Source organism: Microtus pennsylvanicus, chromosome 5, assembly GCF_037038515.1.
Source record: "Microtus pennsylvanicus isolate mMicPen1 chromosome 5, mMicPen1.hap1, whole genome shotgun sequence".
Classification (NCBI taxonomy): domain Eukaryota; kingdom Metazoa; phylum Chordata; class Mammalia; order Rodentia; family Cricetidae; genus Microtus; species Microtus pennsylvanicus.
The window spans coordinates 115,512,226-115,534,577 of record NC_134583.1 but is presented as its reverse complement, the minus strand read 5'-3'; the positions used below and the strand labels follow the sequence as shown (position 1 = coordinate 115,534,577).

The 22,352-nt window shown below is 39.5% G+C and overlaps 1 protein-coding gene across 9 annotated transcripts in view; it reads right to left on the bottom strand.

Annotated features, from left to right (window-relative positions):
* Nucleotides 1–22,352, bottom strand: part of Pcgf5 (polycomb group ring finger 5) — a 123,342-nt gene that overhangs the window by 16,997 nt on the left and 83,993 nt on the right. For 8 of the 9 annotated variants that reach the window (XM_075973903.1, XM_075973901.1, XM_075973907.1 and 5 more), the window contains exons 3-7: nucleotides 9,319–9,415; nucleotides 7,880–7,935; nucleotides 7,717–7,776; nucleotides 4,429–4,577; nucleotides 1,918–2,016 (exon numbers count right to left, since the gene is read on the bottom strand). In XM_075973903.1, coding sequence (XP_075830018.1) covers nucleotides 1,918–2,016; nucleotides 4,429–4,577; nucleotides 7,717–7,776; nucleotides 7,880–7,935; nucleotides 9,319–9,415 — 461 coding nt within the window. The remainder of the gene's footprint in view (nucleotides 1–1,917; nucleotides 2,017–4,428; nucleotides 4,578–7,716; nucleotides 7,777–7,879; nucleotides 7,936–9,318; nucleotides 9,416–22,352) is intronic. The other variant, XM_075973905.1, reaches the window with a different exon arrangement.

Genomic DNA, 22,352 nt, shown 5'->3' with positions numbered 1-22,352 from the left:
CACAGCGCTATATGCTGGGCAGCAAAAACAAAGTATAAGACCAATCTATGTCTTAAAGGAAGCAAAGGACAAGTTCTTTGATTGGAATAGATAAGGAATTATTTAAAAACTAAGATCATTGTTCATGGAAGAAGACAGAGAATAGTTTTCTTAGCTCTAGTAACTTCCTGAAGATAAGAAAATTAACTCTCGGGCTGGAGAGATGGCTCAGAGGTTAAGAGCATTGTCTGCTCTTCCAAAAATCCTGAGTTCAATTCCCAGCAACCACATGGTGCTCACAACCATCTGTAATGAGGTCTGGTGCCCTCTTCTGACCTGCAGGCATACACACAGACAGAATATTGTATACATAATAAATAAATATTTTTAAAAAAAAAGAAAATTAACTCTCTCAGGACCAGCCTGGTCTATAAGAGCTAGTTCCAGGTCAGGCTCCAAAGCCACAGAGAAACCCTGTCTCGAAAAACCAAAAAAAGAAAAAAAAAGAAAACTCAGCAAACCAGACTTTAGAGAAGTAAAACTATACATGGTATTTTGCGTGAAGAGAACAAAAGAGATAAACAATACAGTAAGAAAATTTCATTGTATACTTTTCACTATAGCTATCTATAAATTGTTACCTTTTATGTTTACAAATGACTTATTTTTATTTTATGTGCATTGGTGTTTTGCTTGTGTGAGGATGTCAGATCTTAGAGTTACAGACAGTTGTGAGCTGGACTGGGAATTGAACCTGGGTCCTCTGGAAAAGAGTCAGTGCTCTTAACTGCAGTGTAATCTCTCTAGCCCATGTCTGGAAGTCTTTAAAAGCCACAGAACCAAACTAATAAAAAAATGTAACCTCGACTAGTCATTACCACGTCAGATATTTCCATTGGGTTCAAGATCAGATGCTTCCTCAGGCTCCTTCCTGTCAAGGTCTGTGCTTAAATCCCACCACACTTCAGTTCCTTTAAGAAGAGACCTATTAAAGGGACCTACAGTCTCATAAGAAGTCACACATCTCAATAGAGTGAGCCTGTATTTTGGTCCCTGCTCCAGATCACCACTGGAGGATAGGGAGCCTGCCCATACTTCAGATCCACTCCTGTTTGCCTCCTGAGATTTGTGCTTTGTCCTCCAAGGCTCAGGACCTCAAAGAAAGACTTTAAGAGTCAGAGGATGGGGAGATGGACAGCAGAAAGGGCTCTTCTGGACATGACACAGCCTCCGCACTAACGGACTTCTTGCAGCTAGTTAACCACACAAGACCTGCACGAGGCTGGGCAGAGCATCATCTCATCACAGATGGGAGAGGAGTCCACGAAGCCCCATCCTATGCTGGGGAACTATCGGCAATTCATGGTTGCTTGGGGAAGGGGTCATGATGTAGCCAGTATAAGATGTGCTTGTTCCAGTAAATAACCTCTTACTCAGGCTCAGGCAAGGAGTTCTTATTAAATTTAATGGAACATAAACAAAAAAGGCACAAAAGTAGGAGTAAAGTATACTGAGAAGGGTTCCAACCAGAGGGGTGATGAGAAAGGGGGGTGGGTAGGAAAGCAACTCAGAGTCCCCAGATAAATGTATAAAGTCGTTAGGCAGTAAAACAAGCAATTCTAAAAGTGACACATCTTACAGCACGCTGACATTATAAAAAGAAAGAACTCGTTTGGCCAGGGGATTTATTTTGGGAGTATTTAATGTAAGTTTGACAAATATCTCCTTTCGTTACAAATGCATTAATGTGATTTATTTGGGATACGTTGTCATAAAATATTATATAAACATTATACTCTTATTATTCTATTTATCATTATAATAAAAATTACCAGTCTCTACAAAAATTTTATACATTCTTATTTTACTTCTTTTGCTAGAATTTTACTAAAGATAAGAATCATCAAAACAATCACAATTAGATATTATTTTACTTACCTCGTAAGAACTTGGAAGTTTTAGTTTTAAACTTAGAAACTTTTTAATAGTTCCTACAGTGACTCGTGTAGAACATCGAATGAATTTCTTCATGAGACCCTACAGGAAACAAATGACAAAATGAACGCTCTGATTTGCTTTGACTAAAGCCTTAGGCATTCTCAGGCACGGAGGCACATGTTTGTAATCCCAGCACTCAGAGGATGAGGCAGGATTTAAGTTTGACTTCCACCTGGGATGCAAGTGTAGTTAAGACCACCCCAAAACAAACTACCAAACCAAAAACAAAGGCATGATTTTCACTATAAGCTTAAGGATTTTCAAAATGTAAAACAAAACCCAAAACTTTTAATTCTTTTAAGTAAAAATGTGAATTAGCAAAATTCTGTCAAGTAGACAATCTGTTTTTTTCTCAACAATTTTTAAAAATAAAGAAATAGTTTAAGAAAAAGGGCACAAAGATGTCAGTATTTTTTTAAATGGTAGGGACACTTGTTTAGCACGATGCAGAGCTGTAAATAACTGCAGAGCAGTACTTTCACAGAAGACTTGGGAGAACTCTGGACAGAGCAGAGAGGCATTGCTCTGCCCACAGCACGCCTCAGCACCTGCAGCTGTGCGGTGTGGGCTGTGGGTTGAGAAAAAGCTTTCCCTAGGCACGGGCCACTGCACTTCTCTACACATCACCAAGGACTGTGTGCCTTCATGTGTCTCGTTTTACATGAAGGTGGTGGTTCTGATTCAGTCTCAAGCTGGAGCAGAGCCCTCCGCCATCCAGCCGCTCCTCACGTCCCTGTCCAACCTTCTACAAGTCAATGATAACTCAGTGACGTCAAAATAGTTACGGCAACATTTTTAAGACAAGGCAAAACAATGTTTCTAGAGTTCTTAATTCAGTAAAGTCTGACACAAATCTAACAAAATTCCAATCTGTATTACCTGAAAGCTGAGTTGGAAAACTCAGAAAATAAATAACAAGCATTTTCTCTAGAAACACTTTATAACAACGCCAAATTAACCTGGCTCTGCTTTCTGGTTGCGTCCACCTGAGAACTACTGTATAGACATCTAGAAAGGAAAGCCGCAGACACCATAGGAGGGTGCTGGGTGGAAGATAGGATGGTGGAGAGGAGTTAGAAGCCGGCCTTCTCACTATCTCCTTCCTGACATGTGGAAAATGGAAGCATTGTGCTACAGCCAGGGCTCACAGGAGGCTGCCAAGGGTGGGGGAGGTCCATGTCTAACCCTACCCTGCTCAGATGTCTAGAAAGGATCACTATTTTGGGAATATCTGCATATCTGAAGAAATACCACATGGAAAAAGACTGTTATGTTTCAAAAATGTTACCTTCTGTCCCCACGGCACAACACCTTACTGTGTCCTGTTGCCCAACTCAGGTCAGAAAGGACAGAATTCAGAAATGTCCCCTCCTTCTAAGCTGTTTTCTCTGAGGCCACAGTGTGAGTGCCTGGGTCTCAAGTGCCCGGACTCAGCGACTTCAGAGGCAGAAGTGGACCAGCAGCTGTCAGAGGCTGATAAAATGAAGGCCCAGATCCTGTCTCCTTTGGCTTCTGAGGAGTTAAAAGACTAAATGCAAGATCTGCAGCGGTCCCTCCTGAGCGCTAAGAGGGGCCTGCAGTTCTAGGATACAAAATGGTTTTTCAGTTTTGTGGAGCTTTATAAAAACAGAAAGTCAGTTTTGTGCTTTTTAAGCCCAAATGCTTTATGTTTTCCTCTCATTTCTTTAGTATTATGATTTATATCTCTACCAACCAGAGGAGAATTAACAAGTGTGACTTTAACTTCTTAAATAATTGGTCCTTTTTACATTTAAATTAAATCATCCTTTAAGAGATAGTTTAATGTTCAGACACAGGGAAACAGGATGAGACATGAGCACTATGCAAAAATAAATTCTTCAAGGACTTGATCAGTTCATAAGCACGCTATAACACAATTTTAATTCAAAACCTACTATTTTATTAATGAAATATATTAGTGATGGCATTTGAGGCTTATAGAGTTTCAAATAAAAGTAAACAACAGAGATGGCACCAGTGCTGTTCCAGAGGACCCAGGTTCAATTCCCAGCACCCACACGGCAGCTCACAACCACCTGTAACTCCAGGAGACAGCCTCTGACGGCTTCTGCTGGCACAAGGCACGCACATGGTGCATAGCATACACAGAGGCAAAACACCTACACACATAAAACTTAGTTTAAAAAAAATAAAGATAATTAATAAAAAGGTTGGAGACACAGCTTGAATGAAATAACCAGTCTGAGTTGGCTGCTGCATTAAAAAAATTAGCCACTAGATGGTGGCATTGGCTTGAGATGGTTGCAGCAGGATGACAAGGGCCGGGAGAGCAAGGTCTTGGTCACTCCCAGGTATGGGATTGTACAGAATGGCATTCAATTGCACTAGATAAACAAAAAACTTGAAAGAAATCAATTTTGATGAGTTGGAAATTTCATCAAAAATTAACAGTGAAATTTGCTCACTCACCTTCACTACATTGTCCCCCGACTGCCCATTATTTCGTAAACAATCCAGACAGATAGCAATTTGTGGGTCACTTCTATGGTAGTCTTTATCATCTTGGTTTTCATCTCCTTCTTCATCTGCTTTAGATTTATCAACCTTTGAGATGTCATCTGTATAATTGAAACAAAGTCCTTGTCACCCAGAGTTGAGAGTCAATAACAATATGGTACTCAAGGAAACAATAACCAACCTAAAATACTTCCTAACTGGTCTGAGGAATAATCAAGAATGTTAATACTTCTTAAAACCCTCTAGCATACTCAACAACGGAATATTCATTGAAGGCCATCAGAAACTTAGCAGTGTAAGATTTCTAGGTATATTGGAAAATCCAAATGAAAAGATTCTGGATTAATTATATTTGGTCATAAAAGACTGCAATTAGTGATTAGGCCACTTTAGAAGGCAAAGAGGATACCAAATACTTCCAAATTCAATAACAGATATGTTTGAATTAGATAACTTTCAAATTATTTAAGTTTCAAGTATTAACTTTCAAATTATAGTCTCTCTAAATTCTCTGAATTACAAATTGTTTATAAAACCAGCCAGAGAAAAATGAGAATTAGATTTTTAAAAACATGCTTTGTAGTCACAACATGTTAAAATTCCATGAAGAAAATATGAATGCTACACATAACAAAATTTATTTAAAATGTTACTTGCATGCAACTGTATTTATCAATGCATTTATGGAATACCCTGAACAATGTTTCAGACATGCATTGCTAGGCCTGAGGCAACAACAACACAATTGAAGGACATGAAGTCTAAACAGGATATACCTCCATACGCTCCCGTGAAAGGTGATGAAACCTTTAGGAGGTAGAGCCTTGCTGGAGGAAGGAGTGGGTCTTAAAGTTTTATTGCTCAGCTCCACTTCCTGTTCTCTTCTTTGTGACAATGGATTCAATGCAACTGAGTCCTCTGCTCTTGATCTCATGCCTTCCCTGCCATGATGTATTGTACCCTTGACATGTCAGCCACAGACTAAGCCACCTTTTTTCTCTTCCCATCCTCTGGTTGCTTCTTGTTAAGTATTTTATCACAGTAACGAGAAAGCAACACATACCAAGGGTCACCATTCTTAGCAGTATGGTGCCAGGGTACAGGAAAAGGCAAATATAGGATGGGTAAGTAAATGAAATTCGTGGCCACGCACAATTCAAGAAACTTTCCCAGATGAAATCTATCTACCTAAGTTAAATATGAAAGATCAGCTAGCCAATAATTACACTTAAAAAGTCTCTCTACCAATAAGAGGCTAAGTTGTTCAACACAGTAAAAGCCTTACCTTGTATCTTACCAAAGTGGGTATGCATATAGAACCCATGTACACACACTGTCTTTTATGACCCAAACATCTAGCTCAATGAAAAGTGCCCTCCCCAATTCAAATTAAAGACCAAATCCAAAAATATTTTGAAAAGGAGAAAATAGGAAAAGGGAGATAAAATTCTTAAACCAGGATAAACAAAATGTCTATTTTATGTATAACCCTTACATACAAATCATAGCTTAAACCTGTTCTATAATTCTGACAGCAATTCCATGTGCCTCTGTGTTAGTAAAAACTGGAATACTTACCGTTTTTTTAAGGTCAGGCTGTCTGCGTACAGTGTACACAGGTAAAACAAGCATTTGGTTAGGTCATTTCATCATCTTTCGTTTTCCTGCTACAAAACAACAATGAGGTACAACAGTCCCTTGTACCCCATTCTACTCATCAAAACTATCACAGCTCCCCAGCTGAGGGGTTAGTTCTACAGTTAAGTAAACTACTAAAGCCATTATCCCATTAGAAATGAGAAAGAGAGGGCTGGAGAGGTGGCTCAGTGGTTAAGAACATTGCCTGCCCTTCCAAAGGTCCTGAGTTCAATTCCCAGCAACCACATGGTGGCTCACAACCATCTGTAATGAGATCTGGTGCCCTCTTCTGGCCTGCAGAGATACACAGAGACAGAATATTGTATACATAATAAATAAATAAATATTAAAAAAAAAGAAAGAGACCCAGCATTCCCTGGTCCATCTGAAATGGCACTGATTTTATGAAATTTTGAGAATTCAATGGCTTTTTGAGAAAATCAAGGACAGGAGACTAAGTTCACAAATACAAAGGGCCACTTTGATGGTATTAAGACATCCTGAATGAAGCCTTGTGTTTAAAAACATGAAGAATGATATTACTTTATAATTTACAAATCCCTCTGTATGGATAATATACAAACAGTTCATTCTCAGTAATTTGCTGAAATCACTGTTACTGTGTGGAAATCTGTACATGTGCGTGTGTGCGCGCATGTTTTATGCATGTGTTTATGGAGGCCAGGATTCAATCTTGGATGCTCTTCTCGGGTGCTATCCACTTCTCTGTTTGGCCTGGAACTCACTGATTAGGTGGATTGGCTGTCAGCAAGCCCCAGAGACCGGCCTAGCTCTGCCTTCCTTGTGACGACTTTTAAACATGGTGTGTTCTAGCATACATGGGATGTCAAAGGACAGATCTCCAAGCCGGTCTCTCTGTTCACCTTGAAGGGCTGAACTTAGATATCATGTGTCTGTGCAAGCATCTCTATAATCCGCTGGCCCATGCCTCATTCTTCCATGCAGTTCTGCGGATCAAACTCAGGTCCTCATGCTTTGGAGGCATGCTTTTTAGCCAATGAGTTCTCTCCAGGCCCTGCTGAAATCATTAATTATTAGCTAGGTCCCAGAGAAGAAACACGAACATTTGGCCTAGTGATGGGGACACCTTGATGAGCAGAGACACTTGTTGACAGATCCAAGACCTAAGCCAGACCTGTCAGTGGTCCACCTGTGTCCCTTCCACATTCTCAGAGCACAGCAAACCCTGACTTGGCTCTTAGCCACATTTCATTTTTGTCTCCTATTAAAGTGCTTTTATAAATGAAGTAAAACTAAAATGCCCTCACAATTGAGGTGCACACTAAGATTAATTCAATGCCCTCACGGTTGAGGCACACACTAAGACTTTTTCTTCGGATATTTCTGGCCTGAAACTCCTGGTACAATCACCTAGTCAGTTCTCTCTTTCCTCTCTCCTCCCGAAGCCCGCTTTCCTCTCTCCAATTGCCTTCAACTGGAGTCACGCAGATGTGCATGATTTAGATACTACCTCATGAAGGGCTCCATGAGTCCTGCACAAGAGAATCCTGAGTGCAGAAAGACACTATTCCACCAATATAACAATGACATAAGCTATCAAGAACACACATGTAGAGTTACCTTGTCCATTTTCTTGAGGTTTATTTTTCTTCCAAAATTCCAATTCACGCTGAAGTTCTTCTAATTTGAAGGGGAAAAAAGTGGAAACCATGGAGGATGAAATCTTTAACAGAAAAACTGATTTCACAAAAGAAAAGTCTGTAGAAACCAAAGGGCAACTTACGTTCTCGTAGTCCAGGTACCAGCTTAAATATAATTTCCTCCAATGTATTATCCAACCTTCAGGGGTGGGGGTGGGGGATAAACAATAAAGATATCAAAATCCAATATGCAAATGGTTGAGATTTCTTACTTTTTACTTCCTACAGCAGTGCTGCCCTCACATGGAGCACTCCTACAGCAGTGCTGCCCTCACATGGAGCACTCCCACAGCAGTGCTGCCCTCACATGGAGCACTCCTACAGCAGTGCTGCCCTCACATGGAGCACTCCCACAGCAGTGCTGCCCTCACATGGAGCACTCCCACAGCAGTGCTGCCCTCACATGGAGCACTCCTACAGCAGTGCTGCCCTCACATGGAGCACTCCTACAGCAGTGCTCCCTCCCATGGAGCACTCCCACAGCAGTGCTGCCCTCACATGGAGCACTTCCCTTGGTGGTATACTAGTGTGTGGGGGGAATAGCCCCAAAGTCCCCAGCCTTCTCTACAGTTACACCCTCTGAACATGCCTTTGCCATTCTTCACTTGATCAAGATGTGGAGCCCAGATCTCTTGAGAATTCCCAACCCCAAGAACAGGGACTACCCTGGAAAATTGCTTGGACCTAAAGGACTGTGAGACAAATAATACAGTGTTGTAATTATTATAGTTTCTGTGTGATTATTCAGGTCTGAGCATCCGGGAAATGAGCAGGCAGTCTTCTACAATCTTCCTTCCTTCAGTTTTCCCATGGGGCCATATTTCCAGAGTCCTCATAGATTGTTGTGGCCTGAAACTAACATGTGGGTAGTTGTTCGGCTCACACCTTAAGTCTAGTCTGTATTTCCAACAGATGCTCAATTATTCATCCACCTCCTTTAACCCATGTATGTTAAACTCTCTTACCAAACCCCAACACAGAACACCCCTTAGCTACCTCACTTCCTTAAGGTTTTAAATGACACTACAACACTCCCACATAGGCTCAAAGCAAAAGCACTGATTCTGTTCTTTTTCCACTTAATTCACACACTTTTCAATGAGACTTACTTGCAGCTACATCTCATCTGTCTTCCACATATCCTTTCTTGATGACTTCACATCATCCCTCCTTTCTTAGGTACCATCACCTGTCAATCTCTTTTCTCCCAGCACACTTTTTTCCCTTATCATTTCCTTCCTAATAATTTTATTACCAATACATTTATCCAACCTAGTTCACCTGCATCTGAAAATAACTGAAGTCACTCTGAAAAGTCCAGGAAAATAGTCATTGTAATTGCAGATACATTTTTCCTAAATATTACATAACCTTATTTCAAACTTTTATTAAAAGATTTAAAAACGATGTAAAATGTTTTAAATGCCTGACTTACCTTATGCTCAAATAGCATAATAAATGATAAAGATCACAGATATGCACATTAATTAAAATCAGACAAATTATGAAATATATTCTTTACCTCAACATTTCTAATGGATTTGTTTCATGAACTTGGTTGCCACACCTCGGACAATCATTGCTGTCTTCAAAGTGCTGGACAATACAGGTCTTACAGACTAAGAAGAGAGAAGACAGTAGGTTACAATTAAACTCTATGAACTTCTAAAATTACACCCAACTGAAATAAAGCCTAACTAAAATCAAAGCCCACTGCCACAATATCAAGACAATTCCAATCTATTTATATTGTGGCTATTAATATATTTAAAAACTAAATACACTCTAGTCATAGCCCATTAAAAAACTAATATATTTTACATAAAAAGAGTCCTTCTCATTTAAAGAAGTAAGACAGAGACAAGTAAAAATTACTGCTTTTGCGTTTATTTCTTTTACTAAAAGTTTCTTTGATTGTAATATAAACGGTTCTTAGTAAGACTCGAGAGGTGAGACATTTAGCTCGGTGGTAAAGAACATCATGTCTGTCAGGCTTATCCACAGCAATGGAAAACCAAAACACGGGTGAGCCTTCAACATGCTCGGATCAATTACACCAACAGGGTGGTTCCTGGACAAAGCAGCAGTTACAACAGAATTTCTGGCCTTGCAGAGTAGGATGAGTTTGTGCTCATAGATGCCATGATGTCACAAAGCACACAGTATAGGAAATGGCTGTCATGTTAGCATACAGGCAGAAGAGGTGAACTGGAATAATGGCTGAGAAATGGACAAGGGTAATTAGAATTCTAAATAAATATTCTAAATGAAGGATAGACGTTTGGAGCCATATGGCAACACAGCTCACACTTCCTCTCAACAGTACTGATCTCTGTGGCCATGAGTTCCTTTTATTTTTTACCTATGCTTCTGTTACCTAGTAAGCCGACTGTTTTGTCCAAAAGTGTCCTTAAACAAATTTGAGCAACTTGCAATCCAATTCCTATCCCAATAATTCCCTTTCCCAGATTATTTTTCTATATTATATCAAATTTTCTCAGGGTATAGAACTGCTACCCTCCCTTTGTTTTACAATTGCCCTCCACGCTACTCTGTTCCCTCCCCTTATAGCCTGTGTGCTCTGACAGAAGTGAAGTTTATCTAAATGACTGGTCAAGAGCAAACACCAAGATTCCTACCACTGAGATTAGGTCTGCAAACTCAAGCGTATCACACTGACTAGAGCAACAACAGGGGGAATTCCGCCAGGCGTTTAATTTTATAATTACTTAGTATATATGGGAAATAACATCACTTATTTCATTTAATTTTTCATTTATTCAATGAACTGAGTATCAGGTATTATACTGGGAGCTGACACTGCAGGAATAAATGACATGAAGTCCCCATCCTTAAAGAGTGTGTATTATGCTTAGAAAGGCATGCAAATTTCAGTTAATGATACGTGGTAGTCTTATCTTCTCTGCCCTTAAGGAGAGGCACAGCCCCAATGTCTGGCAGTTGTTTAGATGCATTGATCAGGGTGGGCCTCCCAAGAAGGTGACATCTTAACAAATCTTTCTGTGTTGTTTGATAAAGGCACTTAAGTCCCATACTATCTTTCTCTTTCTTCCAACAGTCAAGGATAGTAACCTCTTCACTATAATTCTCCAGAAATCTAGATGAAAGACATCAGAAAACATGTTTAAAAATTAAGATAAAAAAATTAAGATAAAAAGTTAGCCCAATGTAAAATAATACAGAAGTATCTGTCTTGTTCTTCAAGATATCCTGACACCTAAAGAATGCATAAATTTTGTTTGTTTGTTTGATACAGGGCCTCATGGAGCCCAGGCTATGAATTCATTATTCTTGATCCTCCTGCTGCCAGCCCTCCTGGATTACATGTGAACACCACCACACCTAGATTCCAAAGGGGTTTTCAAATGTTTGTTCAAAAGTCAAAATAATGTCTCAGAGGGCTGACTTGTTAAAACAGAGACAGGATTCCTTTAGACAATTCCTGGTATGTACTCTTTCCCAGAGCCACTGGATAACTGAAATTTAAGTGGAGAAAGAGACAGATAAGAAACAGGACTAAAGGGTATTTTGGCAAAGCCTAATACTGCTAATATTGACCTGGAGCTCTGATTCTTGTGGTTCAAAAGTCTTATCACATTAATGAATTCAGCAATCCATTTCTGTCTACCAACCTTGACCAAGCATAGGCACATACCATGCCCAGAGCAAATCCTCATTAGGCCAGTCAAGTCGCGAAGGGTAAGACCCTATCCTCCCAGGGACATCAGTGCTAATCTAAGTTATCTGATCAAAGGGACACAAGGCTGAAGCAGTCAAAGGTTCACAGAGTTCTAAAAATAAGGTGTGTGAGCTGCTTGTGGCCAAGGCAGTACCAGTACCTGAACGCTGATGAGGAATACTTATCTAAATTCCAGAACTGGATTGTTCTATATTGTAGTCACTGGTCACAAGCTGTTGCTGAGCACTTGAAATGTGGTTGAGATGTACTGCAACTGTAAATACACACTAGATTTAAAATATTCAATATAAAAATAACCTCAATAATTTTTAGGTTGTTACAAATTGGAATGACAATTATTTTAGATATATTGAGTTAAATATTAAACTTGTTTCTTTTAAATGTGGCTATGAGATATTCTGTTTAACTTTTACTATTTTGTGCAGATGGATGCTTTGTCTGAATGTATGTCTGCGCACATGTGTGCAGTGCCCTCAGAGACCATAAGGCATTAGATACCCTGGAACTGGAGTTACATTTATAGATTTTTTTTAAGATTTATTTATTTATTATTTATACAGTGTTCTGGTGCCTACAGGCCAGAAGAGGGCACCAGATCTCATTACAGATGGTTGTGAGCCACCATGTGGTTGCTGGGACTTGAACTCAGGTCCTCTGGAAGAGCAGCCAGCGCTCTTAACCTCTGAGCCATCTCACCAGCCCTATAGATGGTTTTGAGTCAACATACTGGTGCTGTCAGTAGAATCTGGATCCCCTGGAAGAGCAAGCACTCAATGATCTTAAGCACTGAGCCATCTTTTTGGCCCTGTACTCATACTAGATATTATTTAATTACACACCTTGAGTACTTGTTGGGGATGTTTAAGGACTAAATCCAGGGCCTTGTTCATAGCAGGCAAGTGTTCCACCACTCTTCCCCAGCCTTGTTTAAAATGTTAGACACAGAGTCTCAGTAGCTCAGAGTGTTCTTGAAGTTACTGTATAGCTCAAGCACATTATGAACATGTCTTTCCCCTGCCTAAGTGACCAAGGAGCTGGGATTACAGGCATGCCTGTTGTGGATTACAGTTATTTCTACTGAAGAGTACTGTAAATGGACAGAAACTCCCATCAAGAAGTGAGTTTATTTTCCATAGGGACATTTGAGAATACAGTATTTTATTCATGTCTGCAAATGAAAAACAAGTTTCTGTGGGTCTGCTCTATGGACGGCAGCACTAAGACCAAAATGCAGGCTTTATGACGTGAACTGGAGCACTTCTAGAGGTTAAAGCTCAGAATTAGCCTGAAAAATTACTAAAATTTTAAAATAAGCTTAAAAGGAAAAATTTAAGATGTAGAGCAAACACTCTTTCTATCCTAGTATTCCTCAATGTTCAAATGACTTGGTGGTGGCTGGATTGCTGTCAACAGCGCTGACAGATGAATTACTTATCGGCCATTATCCTAAATATGTATATATATTTCAACTTCTATGTATACATGTGTGTATCATAGCTGACAAGCAATTCAATATATCAATTCGGTGGTTCTCAACATTCCTAATGTTGCAACCCTTTAATATACCATTCCTCATAAAATTATTTTCCTTGCTACTTCATAACTGTAATTTTGCTACTGTTATGAACTGCAACATAAATACTTTTGGAGAGGTTTGACAAAGTTGGTACACACTGAATTAGATACATTAATCCAATCTAATAATTTGATTTTTCACACAACCTATGCAGCAGTATTTGACCCCATACATGGAGAATGTGAGCAGAGGACAGTCGGACACCATGACAGCACATGGGTGAAATCCAGGATGAGAATCCAGAGTTTTTTCATAGCTAACGTATATTCACATAACAGGTCTCTTGCTGCTAACTCCCACTGATCTATAGAACAGAATGAGACTACCTTATTCATTAATTTGGGAGCTATACATAAGTAGAATTAGATCTCTTTTAGTATACTACATAAATAAGATGGCCTTTTAAAACAGTTTTTTTTCTTTAAAAACAAAACTTTAGGAAATATATCTCCCGTCTGGCTTTTATAAGGTGCTAAAAAACCACCATGTTTATATTACACAAATTAGAGCTTGAGGAAATCCAGGCCCAAAGTTCAATGACAATGGAAAAACATGAAATTGTGATACGGTTTCTAATGCTCAAAAACTTTCATCACTAGGAAACTATCTTTGAGTCTTAGTTTATGAACTGAAATCTAGACTAGCAATAAAGCACACTGTAAGGTGCCTTAAAGAAATGCTCAGCTGTTCTGGCTAACTTAACTGACCTCTGAATGATATTTAAAATGTCCCAGTTTCTGGTAAGACTATGGAGAGCACCAAGTCTTTGTCATCAGTCACTCTAGAGATGTGGATACAACCACACGAAACAGCAGGGGTACAAACAGTTCAGCTCATCACATAACCCAGGTGGAAAAGCACTTCAGTGGCAATGTTAAAACTTGCCGAGTACTAGCCAGATGCCAGGCTCTGGGCTCAAATCTTGGTATGGATTACATTTCGGACTCTGACCATGCTCCTTCAACAAATGAACAATTGGCTAAAGAGGCTGAGAAGGCTTCCCACAGCTTCCTAATCTTGTAGCAGACATGGCATCTGAATTTCCCCTTTTAACATCTAAGCACAATGCAATATATTTTAGGATTCAGAGTATTTAGTCCCTGACCTCAAAAAGACATCTTATCTTATTGTTGTTGCTGAGTGGTGAATAAACCCAGGGCCCCAAGCATGCTAAGCAAGGTCTCTATTCCACACCCTCTTCCACTTGGTATCTTTAATTTATCAGGAGTTCATCATAAACATCATTAAGTAAAAAAAAAATCCAAAAACTTACTAGCTGAATTATTTACTTCTACCATTCTTTAAGTGTGAACAAGGCCAGGTACAGGCATTAACAGGGAGACGGCTCCTATGCTTTTGAAGCAGTTCTCCAATTACGACGGGTAGCACACAATGGACCACAGTTTTTAAAGAAGGTATCTGCAGGTTCCCTTTTGGACAAATTCAATCACCCTAAGACTCTAACTTAGCAAAACTCTCACACTGGGATAGCCAAAAGAGAACTGGGAAACACTGGTCAAATGACACATGGTAGGCAGAAGTTGGTCACAAACATCTTCCTTTACAGAATCTGTTGGAGCCCCCACTCTAGGATGTGGCTCTCTGCTACACTATCATCACAAGTACTTTATCAATCCCAAGGATAAATTACTGTCACAGGACATAATCAAATAGTATGTGAGTTAGGCGCACGTAGGGAAGCCAAAGCACACAGCATGGTCATTCCAGACGACCCTGCCACAGATGCTCAAACCTGAACCCCACTCACTCCTGCCATTAGGCAGATGATTTGTTCTGCACCTGAGTGTAAGAGAGTTTTAAAAAGCTATCTACCTTACTCAGTTGTTATGGGGACCAAATGTAATTACTGTTTTATACATTTTACGGAAGCGTGTAAGCTCTTGGTAAATGTGAGCTCTTTTGGCAAATTAGATTACTGGGTGAGCCTACAGTCAGAACATGGAGAATCAACATAAAGTATTGAATACCATCAGACCATTTTGATATATCTACCTTAACAGACAGGGGTTCTACTGGAATTGGAATGTCTATCACTTTGTGGTTAATATCCTGTACCCATTTCTACTCTGAGGACACTCTGGAACTCTGATATGAAGTTTAAGACACGTTGATTGCTTCACCTGGATGAAAACTATCTTCTCATGTAGGACACTTCTTTTTTCTGGGGCAAGGTGGGGTAGAGTAGGTTCTTGTCCAAGACCAACTAACACTTCTCCACAATTTCCTGTTCAGTATGCTCCAGTAGTGCCCTGGGCTGGAGTTAATTCACAGTCACTTCCCAATCATTTTGAAGAAACTCACTTTAATGCACTATTGAACTCTGATTTTACAGCTGAATTATCTAAGAACTACCTCACTTCCTTATTTTCATGGTTTTGAGGGACATCTGCACAACAGGTACAAGATAATTGTTGACCTATCTTAGATGCACAACTTACCCACATTTCTTCTCTATCAGAGTCCAAGTTTCCCAGCTTTGATAACACAAGGTAATTCAGATTTCTCTTCCTGAGCACTAATTCTGACATTACTAACTGTAAAATAATAATCAGCTTTTCTCTCGTATTTTTAGCATTGCCACCCATTAGTAACACTTTACTTATTAAACTGTCCAAGGCTTGATTTTTGTTGAAAGCATCTAGCTGTATTGGTCTTATCTACCAACTTGAAATCATTTTCCCTCCTTTGAGTATATCACCTTATGTGCAATTCTTTAAAAAGAACAAAAATCAACCAAAACCAAAGAAGCAAAACAGAGTCTCCTTATGCAGTTCTGGCTGGCAGGGAGCTGGTCTCTAACTCAGAGACCTGCCGGCTGGGACTAAAGGCACATACAACCATGTCTGGCTTGTGCCATTCTTTTTCTTTCTTTTCTTCTTCTTTTTTTTTTCGAGTGCTGGAGGTCAAGTCTCCCACTACTGAACTAGAACCTTCATCTTATAGGTCACTGTGGGCAACATTTTGTATTGAGAACTTTATCTGCTAATAGGTTGTAAGTAGGCTATGATTATATGCAGTAGAGTTATGTTTCTTGCTTTTCCTAACACATATTCCTACATGTGTAACTAACACTAATTTTAAAGTTCCCCAACAGTTTCAATTTGCTACCATGAACTTTTTAGTTTTACTAATGTAAGGAACTAATCCACATCTTTATTATGCCTATGCTATTACTTATAGCTTGCCTCAAAACACACAGGGATAATAACAGCATGGTATATATCAGAATAGCATTTTGTTTGTTTCCCTCCCTACTTTCCTAGAATGCCTTTTCCACTGGGACAAAGAAATAGGCAGTAAGAGAAAGGTTCTGAACAGATTCAGGAGAGACTATGCTTTATGCATGATGTGGGAAACCTTACACTGAGTAGGAAGGGCATCCTTCTGAGCTTTGGAAGGCAGACAGAGGGACTGCACGTGGAAAGAGTCAGGCAGAGTTCCTGGATGCTGCAGTGTCACAATCAAAATTGTACACACACACACTTCGACTCCTCTACCTCTCTGCTATGGTTTGGATGAGGTCTGCTTTCTAAGAGTCTGTGTGTTGGAAGCTTGGCCCCTAATGTTACGATGCAGAAGGTGATGCACCCTTTAAAAATGAGGTCCAGAGCAAGGTCTCTGCACTCTGGAGGTACTGCTTTTGAAAGGAAGGTAGCTCAAGCCATTACACCAGAGAGCTGATAAAACAAGTGCTAGCCTGGTCCCTCCTCCCTCCCTCTGCTTCCTAATTTGAGATTTGACTTTTTGTTCCAGCAAATGCTTCGACCACAGTGTGATGCCACCTGCAGCAATCATCAGAGTCCACACTAAATAGACTCCTAGATTTTAAACTCCGAATCTCTCAAATTGTGAGCTAAACAAACTTCCTTTCTACCTTAGGTGTTTCATTATAATAAAACACTGACTAACTAGCTCAATTAAGCCAGAATCTTGATTATATTTAAATCCTACATATTCTGACTGTACAAGATTATAGCTGGGCATTGTGGAAGAAAACCATGAAACCATGTTGATGGATCTCTCACCCTCAGCTTATGACCATGAACCTAACGAAGTGTAGGGTTTTCATCTGCCAGGCAGTCGCACGCCATGCTTACCAAGTTCACTACACTCCTTGCCAGTGTGTCTCCCCAGACCCTTTTGAACCCTTCTCCCTCTCCACCAAATAACTCACATCCCATTTTACTGAAAAAACAAAAGCAATAACAGAACCAAAGGGAACTTGTACCAACAACACACTCTTCCACTAGCAGCTCTGTTGTGTCCTGACCTGCTTCCAGAACATGCATGGCGTACCTCTAACTTCAGCCCTGTCACTGCACATGTAAATTCCTACTAAAGATTCTTACTAGTACACAGGCATGCCATTTCCTTAGGGTAAAATACACTTTTGTTGACTATATACCTTGCCAGCTATCTCCCCTTTGCTACGTTCTCCTTCACAACAAAACCAGCAATTGATACCTATACAGACACTCTCTCTCAAAACTTATTTTTTCATCCCGTCTAAACCTTTATTAAGGTTAAGCACAGAGCTTGGATTTATCTCAGTTGTAGATTTTGTGCCTAAAATTTGTGAGGCTTCAACTTTAATTTCCACTCTCACAAAAGAAAAAAAGGTTAAATTTGTCATTCAGTACAATGGTCAAACTAGGAAATTAAAAGTTTGCTGTCTTCCCAAATGTACTCGTATTTTCTCTTCTTCCATCCACTGAAACTGCTTTTAAGAGGATCCTTACGGCCAAATCTTACTAATTTATCCAGCCCATGCAACTCAGCTAATTTCCTGTTCCTAACACTCAGAGTCCTCCTACCTCTTGGCTCCTATTTACTTCCTCCTGGGTTAAGCCCCCTTTGGTACTCTACTCTGTGATCCATATTCACTTCCTTCATGGTTTCATTGTGTAAGTATGTTCTATATACTGATGGTCTTCATCAATAAGTCAACAAGCATGGATTGGGCTGGAGAGGTGGCTCAGAGGTTAAGAGAACTGACTGCTGTTCCGGAGGTCCTGAGTTCAATTCCCAGCAACCACATGATGGTTTAGACCCATCTATAATGAGATCTGGTGCCCAGAATACTATATATATAAAATTAAAAACAAAACATTTGCTCTTTACATGTTGTTAAAACAAACAAACAAACAAACATGGATCTACCTTCAGAGCATATTCAGAACCTGACATTCACCAGTATCACCACCGTGGTGCAAGCCATCACAATCTTTTTCCTGAAATACTGCAGTAAGATCCTGACATTTCTATTTTCAATAGAGTAATCTAGGTGATTCTTTTAACTATAAACCAGTTTGTATATTATTCCTTCACTCAAAACAATTCATGAAATGGGCCTTCATTTCCCTCAGAAGAAACAACACAAAAGTCACCCAAATCCTTAAATGTGCAGAACCTGTGGCCCACGCCTACCCCCACCTCATCTCTGAACTTTAATCCGCTCGCTGAAGTCTAGCTGTACTGACACTTTTACACGCTACACTCATACCTTCAAGTCTTTGATCTTGGTACTCCCTCTGCCTGGAACTTCTTTCTCTCTGATATCTCACAAACTAGCTTCTTTATCACAAGTTCAAAGATCACTTAATGAAGTCTTAATGAAGCTTTTCCTAGATACAGACTTTTATAAATTGTATTACCTTTTAGATAGTTCAATTCCCCTTGCCCTGTTTGACCTTCCCTTTGTCTATAGCATATAGTGATAGCCTTCTAACATGCACTATGATTTACTTATTATATACTCTACCGCCAAGTACCTGAACCAGAGTCTGAACAAGAACAGGCTCAATAAATATGTGCAGACAAAAGGAAGCCGTATGGGTCAGGACAGTGAAGGGAGCCCAGATTCCAGGCCTACAATTGTATCACTGTAGTCAAGTCAGAAAGAAGCTTACACCATCAAATGAAGAAGGGATTCAGAGTTTCCAGCAACAAACAAAATGCACTCTTTCTGCCATAACTAATATCGAACAAGAATCATTCTCTCAGTCGGCAGTATTCTAAGGAAGTTTGGTATATGTACTTAACTTCTTTTATACCACAGTGTGTTGAAAATCAGTATGTATAAAACAAAGCAATTGTGAAGATTCTTCAAAGTCTCCAACAGAAATCATTTTTCTACAATGTTAGACTGCAGCTGTTCAGCTACATTCAGCCTTTGTGTTGGGTTCTCAATTAATATTGTTTATTTACCATTATCTCTAGCACTGACGACTTTCTGTCACATACTTGAACCTCAGTCCAACATTGCTATCAGTTCTATCATTCTGGCCCATGTTTACTTTCAGACATCAATATACAAGACAATTTCACTTTTTAGATTTTTGTTATTCCTTAGTTTATCTGTGTCTCCTACAATGATGCTTTGCTCAGCAGTTTATTCCTCGCTATCTCACAGCTTCAAAATAAAAAAGGTCCATAAGCTTAACATAACTCATATTTAACATCATAATTAACAGCTAGTATCTAGACTGCTTAAAAACAGTAACTATTCTCACTTCTAACAACCATCAAAATGAACACCGTAATCACTTTTATTAATGAGTGCCAAGATGTTACCTAAAGCTTTAACACCAGTATGATGTCTTCATTCCTATGCATTCATACAACCTATGACATTGTATGTGCATCTACCAGTAATGTAATTTCAATGTGGATATTTTGTTTTTCTAAATAAAAACGGATTTCACTCCCAAATTAAAAACTGTATTAAAACACATCAGAACTTTCATCAAAAATAATGTCTTTTTTTCATTAGGACTTTCAATTAAGAACTAATAGTAGATTCATACCCTTTGAGATTACCTAGTAATACCTCATGAAATCATATTTTTCTCTCATATGTAATTAATGTTACTTAATAAAATATTAAGAATAGAGATAAGTGGACAAAGAAAGACGGAAGTTAGGGAAATGTCATAATGCATCTGCAATGTACCTAGGTCAGACAGCAGACCTGAGGACCCAGCTCTGTTATTTACTGGGTGTTTCTTATTTCTCAGGCCTCTTACCTGTGAGAAGAATCCGAAACTTCCCTGAAGCCTTCCTGTAGCACATGCCTTCCTAGTCTTTGGTCTCTGATGAACAGCAACAATCACTTCCCTAAAGCATGTCACACACAGAACCCTGTCTGTTGTCTGTCTACCCTATCAGAACACAGGTTCTAGGAGGTCATGGGTTGGCCTTGTCATATTTGTTTGTTTCCTGTGGTAAGAATAACGCCTGGCACATGGAAGTGCCAATGAACACCTGCTGAGTGATCAACACCGTCCAGCTGGATTAAATAAGACAATGAAAAGAAAGCTGAACTCCCCGTGATAAACATTCAATAAACAACAGCTACACCTTTATTAGCATTTATTTTAATCATGGTATGATTAAACTGTAAACTGTCTAATTAAGAAATGCTAGAATGACAATGCTCTGGTCCAAAGTGAAGCCCATGAGCCTCTAGTACAACCAGACTCACCTAGAGAGGTTGTTAGTACAGATTTCTGCCTTATCCCCAGAGGTTCTGATTCCACAGGTCTAGAGTGAAGTCCAAGAATTTGCACTGCTAATGAGTTCCCAGGTGACACTGTTGCTCATGGTTGCTGAATGCCTGGAGACTACACTTGAAAAAGCAAGACTGTGGGGTGTAAGGTTTTAGCTTAAATCAGCCCTATACCTTAACTGAGTAGTCATATGGTTATGATATTCAAAAACAGTAAGTAGGGGCTGGAGAGACGGCTCATCACTAATGAGTGTGTGATACTCTTACACAGTTACAGAGGACCTGAGTTTGGTTACCAACTTTCATGCTGGGCAGCTCATAATCACCTGCAACTCCAGCTCCATGGGACCTGATACCGTCCTATGGCTTCTGTGGGTATCTACACTCGTGTGCGAAAACCCAGAAACATGTATAAAATTAAAAAAGTAAATCTTTAAAACAAAAATCAATGACTAATTAAAATTTGCCATCATGATTAAGCTACTCTGGTATTCTCTTATACTTTCTCTGTGTCTCTGTGTGTGTGTGTGTGTGAGGCATTTAACTCAGGCTTGGTGTCAGGCACCTTAACCTGTTAAATTGATTCTTCCATTATTAATGTGATATAAAAATCACCAAGTTCTTCATAGCTACATCAACTGCATCTTTTAGTGAGCCCGCCTTCTGTGGGTAAGCTAAAAATTAATACAACAGTGTTTTGTTGCAAGGGATTGCTGCCATAAATTCTGAAAAGGCAGAAAGAAAAAATTATGTTCCACAGATTTTTTTTTTGTACCACAGAATTTCATGCCTATGAACACATTTTCTCTCCAAGGGAAGAACTAGAAGATTCCTACAGGAACCTTGGTCTAGAAAGGGTTAAGAACAAATGCACACTACATTTATCACATCTGAGCTTTTAGAATGAATCGCCTTCATCCTTGATTTAAGTGACAAGTCTTTTATTTTAAGTTGACAATGTACACAATCATTAGTATATACATCCTAGGCAATTTCCACACATTTCTTGGGGCCTGTTGTAAGGCAGGATAGCCATGGTCTAAGACCATCAGACATTAGTTCCTACTCTAGAGTACATCTCTTTCTCTAATACTCACAGAGGCCTGCCTCAGGTGGTTGTAGGATAGTTTTTTTAAAACTCATAACTCTTAACCAACATTGTGTGCGTGTCTTTCAAGTTAGCTAGCACTGCATTTGAATCACTGAAAGGAGAAACGTAGTGATCCATCACTAACTGTGCATTTAAGCTCATATTACACACTCACCAGATATGAAGTAGACACTTAGCCTCCATCTGTGTAGAAGGAGAGAGGCATGTATTAGATAGAACTCAGAGGAACCGAGTCTTTAATTAAAGGATTGATAACTACCGGCAGAGAACAGAGCAAAGGAAGTTCATACAAGGAAGTAGGTACCTGAACCAAGTGTCTCCCCTGTGTGTGTGATGTAGTAGAGAAGGAGAGGCAGGGGAAAACAAAACACAGGCAAATAGCTTTAATTCATTCTGGAGGCAGCAGCACAGCACTGAGACATTTTTTGGTCAAGATGAAAAGTAAGTGACAGACATTACGTCTGTAAATAGCCGCCTGATACCGGTTAAGAATATGCTATAGTGGTCTGTGAGATGGAAGGAGGACTTGAATGTCAACAGTAGCGGGGGGGGGGGGGGGGGGGAACTAAACAAACTGGGATTCTGTGACAGCTTTGTTAAGGGTAAAGAGAAGAGAGCCA